This window comes from Tamandua tetradactyla, chromosome 1, assembly GCF_023851605.1.
Source record: "Tamandua tetradactyla isolate mTamTet1 chromosome 1, mTamTet1.pri, whole genome shotgun sequence".
NCBI lineage: Eukaryota > Metazoa > Chordata > Mammalia > Pilosa > Myrmecophagidae > Tamandua > Tamandua tetradactyla.
In genome coordinates this window covers 29452787-29470186 of record NC_135327.1, presented here as the reverse complement: position 1 = coordinate 29470186, position 17400 = coordinate 29452787, and the positions used below count along the sequence as shown (strand labels likewise).

At 42.7% G+C, this 17400-nt stretch overlaps 1 protein-coding gene across 1 annotated transcript; it reads right to left on the bottom strand.

Moving 5' to 3' along the window:
* Positions 1–9352: 9352 nt before the first annotated feature.
* CBLN4 (cerebellin 4 precursor) lies at positions 9353–14685 on the bottom strand. Its single transcript, XM_077160475.1, has 3 exons — positions 14395–14685; positions 11281–11397; positions 9353–9696 (listed from the first exon to the last, which is right to left on the bottom strand). Exons 1-3 carry the CDS (start codon positions 14683–14685, stop codon positions 9499–9501), a joined length of 606 nt encoding a protein of 201 aa, XP_077016590.1. The 3' UTR covers positions 9353–9498.
* Positions 14686–17400: the final 2715 nt, after the last annotated feature.

Here is a 17400-nt window from a genome sequence, read left to right as displayed (position 1 = left end):
GAACTGTTAACAAGATTCCCCTCTCCTATTCACTTCTAACTAGAAGAGCAAGCTGGGGAGAGAAACATCTGCCTGAGCTTCTGAAGGAGCAGAATTAAGCAGCTACTGTCTGGTTTCTAACATCAGTAACTCTATTAGCACAAAGAGGTTTTTCACTGACAACACGGTGGCAAGGCTTTAATGATTCTTATCTAGAATTTGGAGCAGATATTTTTATGAACTTCAAATGAAGAGATAGATAAAATTAAACTCTTGTTTGGGGCTGAATAATGTCAATATTTGAAAGACCTCTTTCCAGAAAGGGGTCTCCCATAGGATCACTGGCATCATCAGGAGAAATTATTAAACAGGAGAGTATGATGGACTCCCAACTCCCACCATTCAGTCGCCATAAATCAGAGATGGCAAGTGGAGTCAGCTGGGAAAAGGAGAATGCTCTTTCAGGTTTTATCCCACACAAGACAGTATCATTTACAATTTAAGCAAACATATTAATCTGGTAATTCAGAAAACATGAGACAAAAATAAACCATGATAAAAAATAAATAAATAAACCATGATGAAAATTGCTTTAACAGATGTGACTTTCTAGATTGGGAATTTAAGAAGCAACTTCAACAATCTGAGATCAATTATTTGGCTCAAACTTAGAGACTACCTGAAGATAATGGATAATGGATAATGAAAAAGGCAATCATTCCTAGCTGTAAGATTAAGAGTGAACTGCATGCTAGGGTGTAACTTTACAGTTTGCACAGCATCACTATGTACTTTCATTTGAATGTCAGTTCTCAGAAGGTAGGACAGAAATACCTGCATCAGATTCCTCTTTGGTGCTAGTCATAAATAGATACTTCCTGGGTCCCCCTACAGATTTATTAAATCAAATTCTAGGCATGGGGGAAGACATAAAAATTTTGATAAGCATCCAAGGAGATTCTTAAGTAGAGCATAGTTCAAAAACTTTAAGAATACTCTAACCCTATCTCCATCTACATACCTAATATACCTACCTAAAGCAATGTAGATATTACTTTTGTGATGTGAAAAGGTTAAAAAAAAAAAGGTTGAAGTTTGGTCAGTTTGTCTGTTTCTCCTGATGGGATGGGATAGGGGAGACTTCATCTCATTTTCTAAGAACTTGCAAACCATAATGCAATGCTATTCCTCATGGACATTCCTAGAAGCAGATTTCCCTCCTAGAAAGCCCAGCCCCCAATCTCCATGGTGACCTCATCTAAGTAACAGAAAGCCAAACACCTGCCAAGAGAATGATAATGAGGCAGGTTCTCTTATCCAACCAGATTCTTCCAGAAGCTACAGTCCCCTTAGGATTCTGAAAGAAGTCCTTTCAGCGGCACCATGGGCACGATTTTTTTTGTTCTTCAATGTGACTTAACCCCTCATCCTCAATCCTGTGAGCCCAGACTCTAGCAATAAGAAGAGATCTAGAAATGGTTCAGAAAGAAAGGAAAATGGGCAAGTAAGCATGTTAAACATGTCCCAGGACCATCTGCACTTACCACCCCAATCTTCTGGATTGATAAACTGAACATGCTCCTTTTCTCCTTCTCCTTCTTTCCCTCCGCTATCTTTCAAGCAGGTGGCTAGCTTTTTAACTCATCCCCTCGAGACATTTGTGGCAGGCAGAAAACAAATAGCCTGAAAAACTTTCAGCCACCTTAGATTATCTATTTGTACCCATGACCTAGTAATCACCCCCTACAATTCATAAGACCCCATTATGCCTGCTCAGACCCATGGTAGAAGGGGTTGCAAACAAGAATAAGTGAAGAGAAATTTTCTATCAGTAGTTCAAATTGGTGTGGTGGGGGAAAGTTGCAAGCGGGTGCTTAGAGGCAGAAAAAAAGTTGAGTTACAGAGGATTTTAAGAGCTGTTTTCCATGTAAATCTAAAGTTATGGATTTAGAATCAAACTTCAAAGGAAGCTGCATTCTGCAGGTTATCATCCTCAGGGAACTAGTTCCCTTCACCCTCCAGCTCCGGAGGATCAGTAAGGGCATCCTAGGGACTGGATCAGACCAGAGACCTCAGCTCCAATGTGGCTTGATAAGCTCTGATGGGCTCTGAACCATCCCCTCCACCTCCTAACACAAAACCCAGTGGTATTTAGGGTTGATGCTCCAACTTCCCATAACCAGACATTCTTTAGAGGGCCATACATAAGGATGCTTCTCCCTTCACTTCAGGTTAACACTAAGGCTTAAAAGCACTTTTGTGCTAATTAGACAAAGACTTCTTACTGAAGATATTTCTGTCTGTCAAAAGACTGTCACAATATGCTTATTTTGTTGTGATAATTTACTACCTTCTGCTGGAAGATTGTGGGGACAAACATACAAATAATGCTATGGTGTCTACATTATAAATGGAACATCCCCGAAATAGTGCAGTGTACAAACTCCACAACCGTACATGGCAGCCCTGGGTCTTTCTCCATCATTAACAAGGCTTGACCCTCTTTCACATTACGTAAAAGAGTCACTTACAGGCGGTTGCTGCTTCCAAACACCCAGATTATTGGGGTCAATAAATTCTAACAACACATTCTGCTCTCCAGTTTGCATGGCTTTCACTCACAAAGTGAACAAGCATTTGTAGAGGTTTGGAACCAGGAGGAATGAAGAAAGAGGAGACTAAAAGTTTAGGATGTGGGCTACATAGTAGATACACAATAAGTGTGACTGTTGTTTCTTCAGTAAAGAGAAAGTAATTGCCTTATTTTCTTCCCAACAGACCTTGATCTCTAACTCTCAGAAAATCATTCATGACTTTGTGATTCTTGCTCGAATTCAACTCATAACATTATGCCAATTTCCAGTAGTAAAAAATAACTTGATATTTTTTACTTTTAACAACCAATTCGCAGTCAAAGAAAAGGAAACCTTGCAAAACAGGACTTTTTAATGGCTCTTATGGACTCCATATTCCCTTTATGGATGCATATAAAAGATTGTCTTCTCTGCTTGCAAAGGGGGAAAAGGGCAAAGTCTTGTCTCCTCCGAGGTTACCCCAAGGCATTTCTGATGTTGCTTCTAAATCTTGAAGCCTCTGGAGACCTCCCATTCTGAGGCTCTTTCCTCCGGCAGTGAGATAGACGTGGCTTCTTTCCAAACTCAGAAACGACTTCCTTGAATTACTGAAATGCAGGGCGTTCCTTTCTCCGGAGAGAAGTTACCAGACTATTTCAGTAGCATTTTTTCCTCCATTCAGGCTGGCTAAGAAATGGAAGGGCAGAATGTAACACACTTTTTGGCCCTGCCCATGGCTCATATGGCCACCCTAATGAAGAGCTGCTAAAACCCTATCATTTACCCAACAGCATAGTTTTACCTACAGGGAATTGACCTTAACAAGCAGTGAAAAATGAAAAAACACTTGAACAGTACTAGAATCAGTTTTACCCCTTTCCATTTAATTGTTGGGTTGATTTCAATGAAGCTTTACCATTCACTTTTTTCCCCTAGTTTTTAATTGAATGTTCTCATCCTTGCATGCTACTTCTTTGATTGAATCCTTATGTTAGCTGGTGCTTCTTTTTTTTTTATTTTTATTTTTTTTACATTGGGAGGAAAAAAGTTATGTTCTATTTTCACTGTGGTGTCAAAGTAAAATCCGAATTTATATTAGGAAACAAAAAGCACTCATAAGCCTTTGTTATTTCTAAATAGCTAAAGAACTTAGACAAAAATAGCCCCAAACAATTCAAAGAAAGCTGGAGCCACGTGTGTAAACACAGAAAATAAAGCTCCTCCACCTGAGAGAGAATCACTCAGATTGGCCATTGTTATTGGTTAAACAGGATAAGTGTCCAGTCAAAAAGGTGTACTAGAGAGCATAAGACAAAGAGGTTTTGTGGTATAACTCAGGGCAAACAGATTTTCTGACTCAGTATCTAGTGTAGATGGATTGCTTAAGTTCTCAGCCGGTGTTAACAGCCCACTTGGCCCCCAACAGGATAAGACAGCCTTGTCACTGGACTGTCATTTCAGCATATACCAGAACTTAAGTCTCATCAGTATATAGGCTTCACATATTTCACACTGAAATGGCGCTAGACCTGGCCTCTCTTGCTTCCAAATTTTCCTCCTCTCTGAAATACTATTAAGGAGAACCATGAAATGATTCTACTGGATGGACAGGTCATTATAAGTCATTTTTCCCTCTTTTATGGGGGATTAAAAAGGTCGTGGGAAAGCCACCCAACCTGCATTCATTTCCCTACGTCCTCCTTTAACTGACTGCACACTGACATCATACCTGAAACATGACAAAAAACAAAAAACAGTTGGAAGGAAGGCAGGAAGCTCATTTCTCTACTCCCAAACTGTGAGTGCCGAGTAGTTATTTGCTGGAACCACGAGACCAAGTCCCCTAGGGTTTCCTCAAAATTTCCAGGTCTCAGAAACTCAGAGGGTCAAAATTAATGTCTCCAGGTAACCCATGGGAGATAAAGACTTTCTTAGCATGGTTCCTATGACAGTGTATTTTCTCATTGTAATGGTCACCAATTGGACTTAAAAACTGTTAGGAAGGGCTTCTGTCCTTGGGTGAATTTTAAGCATACTGACAGACCTAGAAACTACTGGTGTCCTCCTTCTTTCTGAATATCCTGTCTCTCACATGCCCTTGACTCAATTGAGCAATGTCTTCTGAAGTCAAATGCCAAGCATACTTAGATGGAGGCATTGCAATCCCTAGAGAAAGATCACTTCAATTACAAGCAAGATGTAACTACATCTTTATTTCAGAAAAAAATGCTGACAAAATGAGGAATGCCACTAAGGATTTTCTTTCTTTACAAGACACTTTCTAGGCAACTTACCTTAGCTTTCATACAAGGATTTCCAATACCTTTTCTCCAGATAAATTCTTCCTGTAGCCCTTCCTCCAGACAAGTTGGCAAGGCTCCCCAGAGTCCTCTCCCCTCACAGAACAAAGAAGCAGCAAGCTCACCTCATGAGCCTCGGGCTACTTGCCCTTGGCTAGCTGAGTTTAAAATAGGAAAGAACACAGGAGCACTGATATCCTCAGGTCACTGCAAAGAAAATGTCCTGCACCTGGATGAATGTCGGGAATAAAAATCACCTGAAGTCTTCAATAATGACAGGTGCCTGAATCCCCAGTACAGGTGATTCTGATGCAGGTGGTCTTTGGGTTTTACTTAAAGATAGCTTTAGTTTAAAACCTTTACTATGCCTACAAATCATGTAGGAAGGGAAAAGATCTTGTTAAAATAACTGCAGTTCAGTAGGTCTGAGTGCTTCTGTATTTCTAACCCCCTCCCCACCCTGCCCTGATGATGCAAATGCTACTGGTCCAAGGAGCACACTTTGAGTAACAAGGCTTTATGAAACAGTGATGGGCAGCTTTGCCATTCTACACCGAGTCTGGCCAGCACCAAATTACCTGAGAGTATGCTAGAAATGTAGACTCTCAGGTCCCACCCCAGACCTATTCACTAGAATCTGCATTTCATCAAGATTACCAGATGATTCTTATGCACGTTAGAATTTGAAGATCCCTGACGTAGAGGAAATTCAGGGGCAAACTCGCAAAGAAGTTGTTTTCTGTTTGAAAGGTCAGAGGTGGCAAAAAAAAATCCCTCTTCTTTGTGGTGCTAAGACATTTTAAAAACCCACATTAAGGGCAGGTCTATAATAGAGGGAAGAGACTAATCTATTTAGAAGCCAATTTCCTAAATCTACCCCACACTCCACCCACATCCCCACCCCACATCAAAGGAGACCTTTTAGGACAAGAGTTTTGTTTCAGCTCCATAGCTCTGAATGTGAACCTAGGGCTCCCATTATCTTACGTCGTCACCCTTCTCAGTGTGTGCCCATCACTTCTCTATGGTTACCAGGTCAACCAGTTTGGGACCCTGCTGTACCCAACGGACTGCCACCGTTCTGGGCCCAGGGAGTTTAAGACAGCAATGTTCAATTGATAAAGCCCAGAACCCTCAGGCAGAAGCAGAGGTGGGGCCATCTTTTTTAGACCTGCCAAGGTCTATTGCTCCCTGCCAAGATTCCAGCTTCATCTGATGTTTTGAGAGGCCTGAAAAAGAAAGAGGTCATCATTTCTAGAAACTCAATACCTAGCAAAGTACATGGCACATCATGAGGATAGTTTAATCAATGTTGGTTGAAGATGTTCATTTAACGATTTAAAGCCGTGACTTTCTTAAAAGTAGAGACTAAAAGAACACATGACACTATTCAGGTTGTTAGTAACCAGAAAGAAAGGCGACAAAACCCTTAAATCAGAAAAACAAAGAGACAATTATTTTTAAAAAATTGAGTTAGCGCTAGCTTTGATAATTGGGGTCTTGCAAAAATCTGGGATTATGGAAAAACCCCCAATAGCAGTTAGAAGCAGTGAGGTCATATATAAAATTGCTTTATTTCTCTCAGTTTTGTTTTCTTGGGATCCTGTCAGCAGGAAACTGCTCGCTACTGGCAATTGCTTGCATTTGTTGATCAAATATCAAGGAACAGTCAAAAGAGATAGGAACATCTAGGAAGGGATGGCACTGGCATTGATGAAAGTGGACAGGCCAATGCAAATGCACAGAACAATTAGCATTTTTGTGGACCTGACAATTTCTGAAAACTATTTTCAAATCATAGAATGTGTAGGGAGCATCTGGCTCTGTGGCTGGAGATACCTCTGAAACCCTTGCCTTATCCTATTCAACCTGTTTCCTCTCTTCCAAATGCTAATCTTCATATCCTCCATCAGCCCTACTTGCCTCCTTCCCCATGTTTGGACTTTATATTTTAGTAATAATTGTAAGTTCTCCGTTGAGCTCCTGCTGTGACCAGCCACTTCATGTGCTTTATTTAATCTTCACAACCAAGTATTTCTTGTTGAAAAATTAAATACCTGAAGCTCAGAGGTGAAGGAACCTGCCTGAGGTCACAAAGCCAATAAGTAAACATACCAGGAGTCTATCCTAGGTCTGCCCAAAACTCAGGCTTTTCCTGATAAATCATTCTGTCCCTTGTAGGTTTTGTTCCCTCACTTTGCTCTTACTTCCTTTGGGATAAGATCCTAAGGCTCTCCTTCTGATTTCATTAATCAGGTGTCTCATCTCTCACCAGGATTCCACTGCTCCTGAGTCCTTTCTTTATTTGATAGTACGGCTTTGGTGCCTTTCCAAGCAGATTCTCTCTTGAGGTTCTGGATGTAGTTTGCATTTCAAAATATATACACTGGGGCTTAGAAATTAAAATCAAGCCTTTTGCCAAAATTTTTTAAGTTCTGAAAATAATAAGTAAAAAATAGATAAAAGCATGAAAAGGTGGCCACAAGCATGTTTAGGAAAGTCATTTCTAGAATGGTCTATTTTGATGACAGAGTAGCTTTTCCTTTACCATCATGGGTGTCAGTTGGTAATTCCAATACTCTTGAACCACACTGCCCCCCAAAATGACTTAAGATATTTTTAATCAAGCATGATTCACCCTGTTAACAAGGTATAGACACAAACTCTGGATACAGAGAACCATGTGGAAGCCCATGGGCAAGTACATTTACATAGAATCCCACTCACTTTTAGATGAAAGCCCCTTTTATTTAACTTCTGTGCAATATTGGTTTTTACATTACACAATCACAAAGGAGGAAAGGTTTTTGACTGAAAGCCAGCTGGGGAATAGTTTGCTAAGCAAATCATCGAAGCTCCATTGCCAACACCTCCAGAAAAATTTTTTGGGGGTAGGAGAGTCTTTCTTGTGATGAATGAATATTCTGACTTGGTGATTAGTCACAATTATACTAGAAGACATGCCTGCATTTCCTTCCAAGGGTCCTGTAATAACTTCCTTGCTGCCACTAGGTACAAAAGGGGGTTCCCCAAAATTGTTTTAACTGGCTAGAGACCAGAAAATTTAGCCAAATATCTAAACGAGATGTCTGTAATAATAATTTCTAGTACAAATATAGTCTTAATATTGAGAAAAGGGCAGATGTTTTCTTCAAAGTCTTTGAGTTTGAAAATGTTGGCCTTTTTACTCACCATCACTTACTCATATACTCAGTAACTTCATGATATCTGAAAGGGATCTCTTTGAACTTAAGTTCCAAGCAACAAGTTCTTCTGAAAGAAGAGTTTACTAAGTTCATTGATTCTCTTTTGGTAAGCTCACAACTCCTGGATTTGGACAAATTAAACATAGTAATGATATCCTATGCCTCAGAGGGCATTGCCTGAAAATTCAGAAAACTTTTCTCAAACTCCAGGAAGCAAGAAATAGAAGAGAAAAAGAGAGAGAGAGAGGAAATAAAACATACACAGTACATATTTCCAGAACCAAAAGGACAAAACAATTCAACTAACATATATTAATCTTTATTCTATAACAGAGATGTAAATAATTTTATGAATTCATATGACCCGTACAAAAGACAAAATAAGATATTGCACTAAGTTTTAAATATGTGATATTTGGATTTAATATAGCGAAACAGATAAATATATACAATTTAAGGAGTTAAGGCAAAACCAGATGATACTTCAAACACAACGGAAGTTTTGAAAAATAGGTATAATTAAAAACGGGAGCATCCCATCTCCAGTTAATAAAGTGGTCATGTCTAAGGAAAAAAATCCCTTAGGTTTTTAATAAAGCAGTTATTATCAATCATGTTAATTAAAGTTGAGCAATAAAGTATAAGATTTCCTGTGGAGGAGAGCTGTTCTGCCGAGATTTGGGGATTGAGCACTTAGAACTTGGGTAAGCATCTTTTTCATTGTCAGCATTATGATCTATTCTTCCTATTAGAAAATATAACTTGGAAAATATGACTCTTTCACATATATAATTAAAATACAACTATGAAGCATTCTTTTTTATTATTTTTTAGGGAAGTCTTGTTTGTGATCTCAGAGACAAGATAAAATTGTGGGCAAGCCATTCATTCCCATATTTGTAGAGAAGACACAAGTCAGTCACTGAAAAACATTTCCCAGATATCTTAGGAGAACAAAACAAACTAAATCCAAAAGAATAAAAACACATGTAATCAATATTTCAACACGGTATACAGTTCTTTGGCAGTAACACACAAATCGTTGATTGAAGCCGGAACTTAAAGTTTTCTAATTCTTAGACCTGGATGCCAGTCTTTAAAAAATAAAGAAATAAAATTCCTCATTTGCAATGAATTCAGTAATTCCAGGAAATTAAATTCAGGATAAATCTTGCAGACAGCTTTTAACTGTTACATTTAAGCATAGATAGGTATTGTCTGCTTTGAGTCCCAATCCAAATACACTGAAACGCACACACACAAAAATAATCTGTGAAACTCTGTATTAGTTTGGACAGGCCTAGAATCCTTAAAGAGAATCCATATTCACCCATGAGAAACCAATAAAAAACATCGATCCAATGATGAAAAAAGTGATCTTCAAATAGCGCAGGGGTGGGCTGCCCCTCACCTGGATAAACATCACGGAGGAATCAAATTCTATAGGGGGAACACCAGAAAGCCAGAAAACGTAGAATACTGCCAGCCTCCAACCAAATTACCTTTCTCCAGTTTTAGGTAAACCTTATCCTCCTTATCTAAGTAGAGTAGGACTCCATTAGTGGCAGCTTCACGAGTAACATCTTTGTCCCCAGCAAAGGCAGATATTACTGGTTTTCCATTTAGCATCAGGTTAACCTACAAGAAAAAAAATGTGACTGAAAAGCTATCATTAAACTAAAAACGTATCAGGGATAATGAAAAACCTCAAAGGATGACAGGTGTGGTAAAATAGCTGCTGTTCGGTCATACGGACCCTTCCTTTCAAATTAGACTCAGTCTGTGTGCTGAGCTGCCTTTTTTTCCCCCTTCCATAGGGATTTTCTTAAACGCCTACAAGAGAATACCATATAGAGAGCAACCTTGCCCTGGGAAAACTGACCTCCTTTCAGCACATAAATTACACTTACTACTTTATTTACCTCTTCCACTCAACCGCAATTGTTTGATAATGAAGCAAGCCGGTGGCTTCCCAGTACATCAATAAAGAGACCCAGCGCCCATTGGTCTGATAAACCCAGCTAAGCAAGATTCTGCCAACAATCTTGCAGGCAACTGTGCAGCTGTGACATGCATCATGCTGAAAAATCATTTGCAATAATGGATAATATGTATGTGTGCATGTGTGTGAATTCTTTTTGTTTTTCCTGATGAAAGTGCATTAAAAATAATAATAATAATTAATAATTACCACTGCTGCTGGAAGTTTCAATGGTAGATAATTAGCAAATAAGCAATGCAAAAATGTTAAATTTTCTCCATACTATAATCTTGATTATGCTATGTCAGACATGACATAAATTTCTGAATTTAAACTTGGAAGAAATTTTTCTATGGAAATAAATTTATTTACTAGATATTCATCCCTCTGCGGTTAAAAAACAAGCTTGATAAATTAACACTGAGGCTGGTCAATTTACCTAGTCACTAGAATATGTAAAAGCAGCAGATAAACTGTCCTCCACACAGACATAGTATAAACATAAGTATCAGGCACATGCTAGAGCTCCATAGACACATATTTATGCTCTCTGGTTTTAGCATATTCGAATATTATAGGAACTTGCCCCACCGTTGCCTTTTTAGTGTAAATTCAAGCCCACTACCTGAGGTTTAACACTAAAGCCTCACTTTTAGTGTTAGAGGATTAACACTAAAATATAGTGTCAATTGTTGAGTTGCAACAGATAAGAATTCACTGGCATCAGAGTAATTGAGGATAAACCGTTTAAGCCCAAGCACAGCACACACTTTTCAAAAAGGATATTGAATGTTCCATCATATCTTTATTTTTAACGGTTAATTGTATCTCATAGTTTAACAAAGATAGCAAATTTATTGTATTTATCTGTTATGTACTTGCAAAGCTCTGCTAGTCTTACAATCATTTCCTTACAAGTTCGAATAATTTTTGCACGTGCATCAAATGAAATCAAGATCTTATAAAGGGATGTATGTCACAGAATTTTTACTAAACATTTATTAAATGTTTGGATATTCTTAAGGAAATGACAATAGGTTTTTTTATATGCTGTTTGTCACTCATCATGATCAATGTTATAAAGGAGAAAATTGCGAATTATGGGCTTTAAAAATAAATTATATAATGGTGGTTATATCTTTATAGGAAAATAAATCTTTGGATAAATACTTAAATGAATATCCCACTACAGATAAACACAGCTATTTGGAGGCAGAAAGGAAAGGGATCAAAATACATACCTGGATTGTTTGACTCTGGTAGACTTTAATTACGTGAAAACTGAAACTGTAAATTCCTTTTCTTGGTGCTACAAAGACAGACTCCAATGTGAAAAAATTACCCACATTTACTAGGATCTACAAAAAAAAAATAGCAAACAGCAGTAAATTATCAAAATATTTTCTTCTGTAAGTAAAATAAGTTTCTCTTTCCCTTCTTCTTTCTCCCTCTCTTCCTTCTCTCCTTCTTTCTTTCCATTCTCAATCCACAACTAGCTTAAGAAACCACAGAGGATAAAACATCTATTTCTATTTCTTTCCTTTTTAGTGATTTGGAAAATGGACTTGTTTATTGAAAGATTCCTTGTTTGTCAAATGGGACAGGAAGAAATAAACTGCTTCGTATTTATGCCTCAACTTCCAGCAGGACCCATTGGCTGTGGAAACATGTAGGTAGCAAGTGAGGACTTATAAATGTTAGCTTTGACTCTTTAAAGAGTCATATAGAAGGCATCTGCCATGTATTTACACTCCCACTGCCTACAAGCCTTCTCAATGTCCAGAGGTGACGTTTCTAAGCTAGCCAATCGGCATCCATGGACTCTCTGCAGTCGTCCCTGGACACATAACACAGAGACAGGGGCACCCCTCCACCATGTGACATAATCCATGACACTGAACAGTTGGTACCCAAAGTGATCTGAGCACCAGGCCCTCCTCTGAGCTTCTGCCAACCTTCTCCTAAGATGTCATGACCATTTTTTTTTCATTCCTGTGCCATCTAGACCTTAATTATAATATCTTGGCAATGACTCAGCCCTTCTGAGCTGCCAAAGTCCAGACTATGAATAAGGACAGTCTGTGCAATAGGTGACCTTCTCCTGCCTCCCAGTGTTATCTATTATCCTTCTACCAATCAATTGCTTTTTATTTGAAGTTCAAGGGTCCAAACTGAAAAGTGTAAGGATAGATTTGTAAGGCACTATTTCCCAAGAAAGCAACAATGTATTCTGTATTCCAGGATGCTTAGCTGGCTGAATATGAAATCAACTCTGAACCTTAATAAGCTATCTCTTAAGTTAAATTTACAAATCTCACATAGTTAAGTCTCTTCCTATGAGAGGGAAAGAGAATGAGGGAAGGTGAACATGTAAAATAGCTAGGTTTTCTTTCATGCCTCTCCAAGAAATAAATATATAAGTGGCATCCAAAAGAATCAGACGTCCCTAAAATAATACCATTTCCCATACATCAGTGGCATTCTGCAATTGTCTCTTTTAAACACTCTTCTTGACAATATCAATATGTTTTTAAGCCTCTTGCACAATTGCCTAAAAATGTACTATTATGTCTGAATAACACACCAGGATGTAATAATGGTCATGCAGCAGGTTCAACAACTGACTTAAAATACAAGTGCAAGTATAATTTTATTCTGAGATTTTACTTCTTCCCAATAAGCATCAGGTTTCTTTTTTTCTGACCTGATGATCAATGGTTTTGCAATAACAAGTCACCAGCTGTACAGTAATCCCTAACAGAGCCTTTACAAAATTTTTTTTTCAAGCACATTTAAAATAAGTTGAGGTGCTTAGCGGGGACTTCCTGATTCAGATACAAGTAGCACAACTCATTAGCAATAATGGAAATGGCTGATTAGTGTTGACTATACATAAGGCTGAATGTTGATTCTACGCTGCAATTGGAGCATCCAGGCACATCAAGATTTATAAGTAAAGGTGTCTTGCTGTCTCTAAGATGCATCTGTATGGTTCCTTGAACAGAGGAACAAACCCCTCTCCTCTTCTAATGGATAGAAAGGTTACCAAAAAGACCATACTGTGTACAGAGGCTAGTGCAAGGTCCACCGTATTCCAGCACTTAATTAATGCATTTAAACAGAAACCAGAGGTGGTGCCAGGGTTTCTTTCCATCAAGATGGAAAATCCTGCGCCAAAACCCCAAAGGAGCTTCTAAATTCTTTAAAAATTACAACTATCCACTAGTAAGCTCTGAGAGGCATTCTCTGCCTGTGGCCAGCTAAAGAATGTATTATTTAGGGAAAATTAAATAAAGGGTACAAACGTCACATCACCCCTTTCCCGGAACTTTCTGAAACACCACTTAACCTGTACCCCCGCACAAGTGGCTTTGGATACAACCGTGATCTGTAAGTCTGGAATTTAAACCCGACTCTGGGTGCTGTTGAGGTTGAAAATGAAACCTCGGAATCAGATCTCTTCCTTAAGACTCCCGCCTAAAGCTCAGCGGATATCCCGGGATTTCTCATCATACCAAACCCCAGAGCTCCAGGGCTGCTAAACAGAAGCCGCTGCCTTCGCAAGCCCCTCTCCCATTCCCTGCCCTTAACGCCAAAATTTGTTTTTCGCCTGCAATTTGCAATTCTCTGAGAGGACCGGAGACAGGAAGGGAGAACCAAACCGGCTCCCCAGCGCTTCCCTATGGGAGCTCAGCGCAGTTGCCCAATTCCCTTTCCTCTTCTCCTCAGCAACTTTTTTTCCAAGTACTGGAGCAAGGATTTTACCCTACTGCGAAGCAGCTGCGGCGGCGCCTGGAATGTGTACCCGGACCCTAGCAGCGGCAAGGGGGTGGGGGGTGCGAGATCCGGCCGGCAGCCACCGACCTCCACCCTTTTCGGCCACCTGCGGGATCTCTGCAGAGACTGTGAAGCCACGAAGCTCTTTTTGGGGGAAGCTTCTCCACCTGGGAGAAGCAAATCAAATATTTATGGGGCGTCCGCTAGGGTACTGCTGGAACAACCTCGGCGGCACCTGCTGAGACATCAGAGCCCGGCCAAGCTCTAGGCAGGAGACTGCGAGGTACTGGGAACAAATTCCCCTGTGCTCCTGGGAACCTGTTGCTGCTAAACTTGCCCTGAGCTCTCACTGCCCAGCTCAGCGCACCCGCACTCTTCCCCACCGCCCAGCAGCCACAAGGAAATGGGGAGAGGGCAGACATTAGGAGAAGTTTCTGAGTCATGTTTGGGGAAGCTAATACCTAAATGATCCTCCATATCTCAGTTCTACCAGCTTAGCTTGGGCCCGTGGCCACGGTCCGAGCTGCCCGGACACCGTCCCCCACCGGCCCGGTGGCCCGCACCCCTCAGAGGCTGACCTGATCGAAGTAAATGATGCGCGTCTTGTTGCTCATTTCGGACGGCTCGTGGTTGGTGCTCCGCACGGCCGAGAAGGCGACCTTGGAGTTGGCCGCCCGGACCGAGATCCCCAGAGGGGAGGAAGACGAGCCCTTGGAGTCCGTGGCCGGGTTCGAGTCGCACACCACCAAGCACTTGCCCTCAAGCACGATGGGCTCCGTGTCGTTCTGCGCCCAGACCGGCAGCCCCGACAGCGTGAGAGCCAGCAGCACGGTCGGCACCACGGACAGCACCCGGCGCCCGGCGCCCATGGTGAGCGGCGTGGGCAGCCGCAGCGGGCTGACGCTCCTGCCCGCCGGCGTCGCCTCCTGCCCTCGGACCCCGGAGCTCGCGAAGAAGCCGGTGGCTAGATCGACAGCGCTGCAGGAGCAGCGGCGGCGGCGCGCACACTTCCACCAATTCTGTGGTTTGAAGTCAAATTCTCCCCTCGCGCTCTCTCGTTGGCTCGGTTACCTTTGTCCTTTAAGGAGCTCATGCAGAACCCCCTACTCCACCCTCCTCCGCACAAGGATCAGCCCTCTCTGGGGCCCCTGCACCCACCTTTGTTCCTAGACATCTAAAAATCACCAAACTCACGCGTTTACACTAAAAGGGAATAATAATAAATTCTCACTCCAAACCCAAACACCCCCAATTGAACCACCGAGGAGAAAGAACAGAGGGAACTCAAAACAATAAAAGCCACAACGGGGGGAGTGCGAAGCGGTTCCGAGATTGGTCCAGTCCCAGTCCGATTTACCGCAGGGACGAATTACAGAGGCAGGTGTTTACTGGACTGCGAAGAATGCAAGGCTGTGTTCATGGCCAGAATGCTAGCGACTCCCACTTTGTCTTCGTCAAAAATTCTCCAAAGCTCGGTATCACTCGGACACCGGCAAGGGCTAGCCGAGTCTCCGCAATGAAAACACAAATCCGCGGAAACAGCTCCAGGGCGCGCAGCGCAGGGCGGCTGGGCCAGCGGGTCCTCTCTTACCTCTGCCGCACGCCCCCAGTCCCCGCGCACAACTTTCTCCTTCCTTGCGCAGCCGGAAGAGCGCAAAGCAGGCACACGCGCTCTATTTATAGGACAGCCGGTCTGGCTGGGGTTGGCTTATGGCTCAACCCGCTGGCTCCAGGGAAAGGCGGAGCAGGCGTCCGGTGACCCTGAAGGAGCTGCTCTAGCCTGTGGTTTAACGCACCTGGGAGAGAGCGGGGACGCACCACGCTGCTGGCTGCCAAGGTCCGGAGCCACTCAGCCTCCGAGCAGCGCGCGGCGCGGAGGTACGTGCCGAAAGAGAGGCGCCCACAGTCCTGAGCTTTCCCCAGCTCGGCGCCTGTACTCCCCCTCCTCGGTCCGGGCCCGCGGAGGGGGCTGCGGCTTCTCTGGCCCCTCCCCAGCGCGGGACTCGGCAGTGGCGTGCCCTTTAAACGGAGCGTGGCGCTGCCAGCCGCGGCTGCGAAGATGACTGGGCGGAGGCGACCCCGCGTGGGGCTCTGCCGGGACCCGAGGACCTGCCCGCGTCAGGACCGCTTCTGGCCGCGAGCCCGCCCCAGCGAGCCTTCGGGCCTGGCGAGCTCAGGGAAGCCTCGGGGCGGACCGGAGCCTCTGGGGACGCTTGGGAAGAGGCGAGTGAAGCCTTCAGCTCCCGGAAGACCAGCGCAGGAACCCCAGGGCCCCGCCCTTCCACCCCTTGGGAATCCACCCTGGGGAAGGCCAGAAAAAAGTGAGAAGGGGAGTTAACAGCAAGAATAAGTCCTCCGAAACCGTACCCCTAAAATACGCCAACACTGCTCTTGAGAATAGCGCACCTTCCTCCTCTCCTATTGTTTGTCTCTACCTCCGGTGAGCTGCGTGAACTTGGCCAAGTCATTCATGCTCTTTAAGAGGGCGGGCCTGCACTGAGGTCTTCACCAGCTCTCCAGATCTGTGATTTGGGGGAATCACATCACTACCTTGACAAATTCCTTCTACACTTCCAGCTGCCAGAGGGCAGGTGTTGTGTCTTCAATCAGCCCAGCATCCCTGTCAGCCCAGGCGATACAGAGAACAAAAGCTCATGGAATATATTGAATAATTATTGTTTGTGACCAATGACCTCGGGATGGATGACTCCTTAGCCTTCCTGAAGGAAAGACATCTTCTTAGTGTGGTATTCAAGACCCTCCACCACCAAGCCAGGATTGCACCTCCAGTCAAGCTTCTCCCCTTAAACGGCCCTTGAGGCAGGGCCAGGGATTTAGGCATAAGCACCAGACTGCAGTTCCAGTTGTTAAAACAGGAGCTACTTCTAATGGTTGGTAATTCCCCATCTCCATCCCCATTTCCCTATGATTTGGCAACTAAAGAGTTGATGCCTGAGGCCAAATGGGGCTCCAGAGGTTCCAACATCAGTTCTGATTGGCACATGTCAGTGCCATCCTGTTGGTTACAATGTTGAATTTCCCCAATCAAGGCTACAACCAAGCAGGATGAATTGCTTGCTGCCTTCTGAGCAAGGCCACTGTTTCCCCAGCACTGATACCCCACCTAGCCTAGCTTTTCACCTGAGCCCTCCTGTACTTTGTAACTCTCTTTGGCCTTTTATCACAGTCTGCCTCAAAAACAGCAGCAGTTTCATTTGATGGTGACTTTTGAGGGCAGGGGCTGGATCTAATTTGACTCCTCTTTTTCTCTTGTAGGATTGAGCACTCTACCTTCCTTGTCCTTGAGAACTGTTCTATAGCTAAGACCTGGACTGTTCAAGTTCAGGCCTGGAAGAGTTTGAGAAAAAGGCTCTGTGGACTAGAGGATTGTTAAATAAGCAATAAACTGTCTTCCTACCAACCTGACATCTGCCAATCCCCTGCATCCTTTTCTTCCCCAGGCATCTACCTTCTTGCAAGAACTCAGAGTTAAAGAAAATCCCTCCCTCCCTCCTCTTTCCCCCACCCAAAGTACTAATTCTGTAGTCTCCAAACCTAGCAGAAAGACTATGGGACTCAGTAAT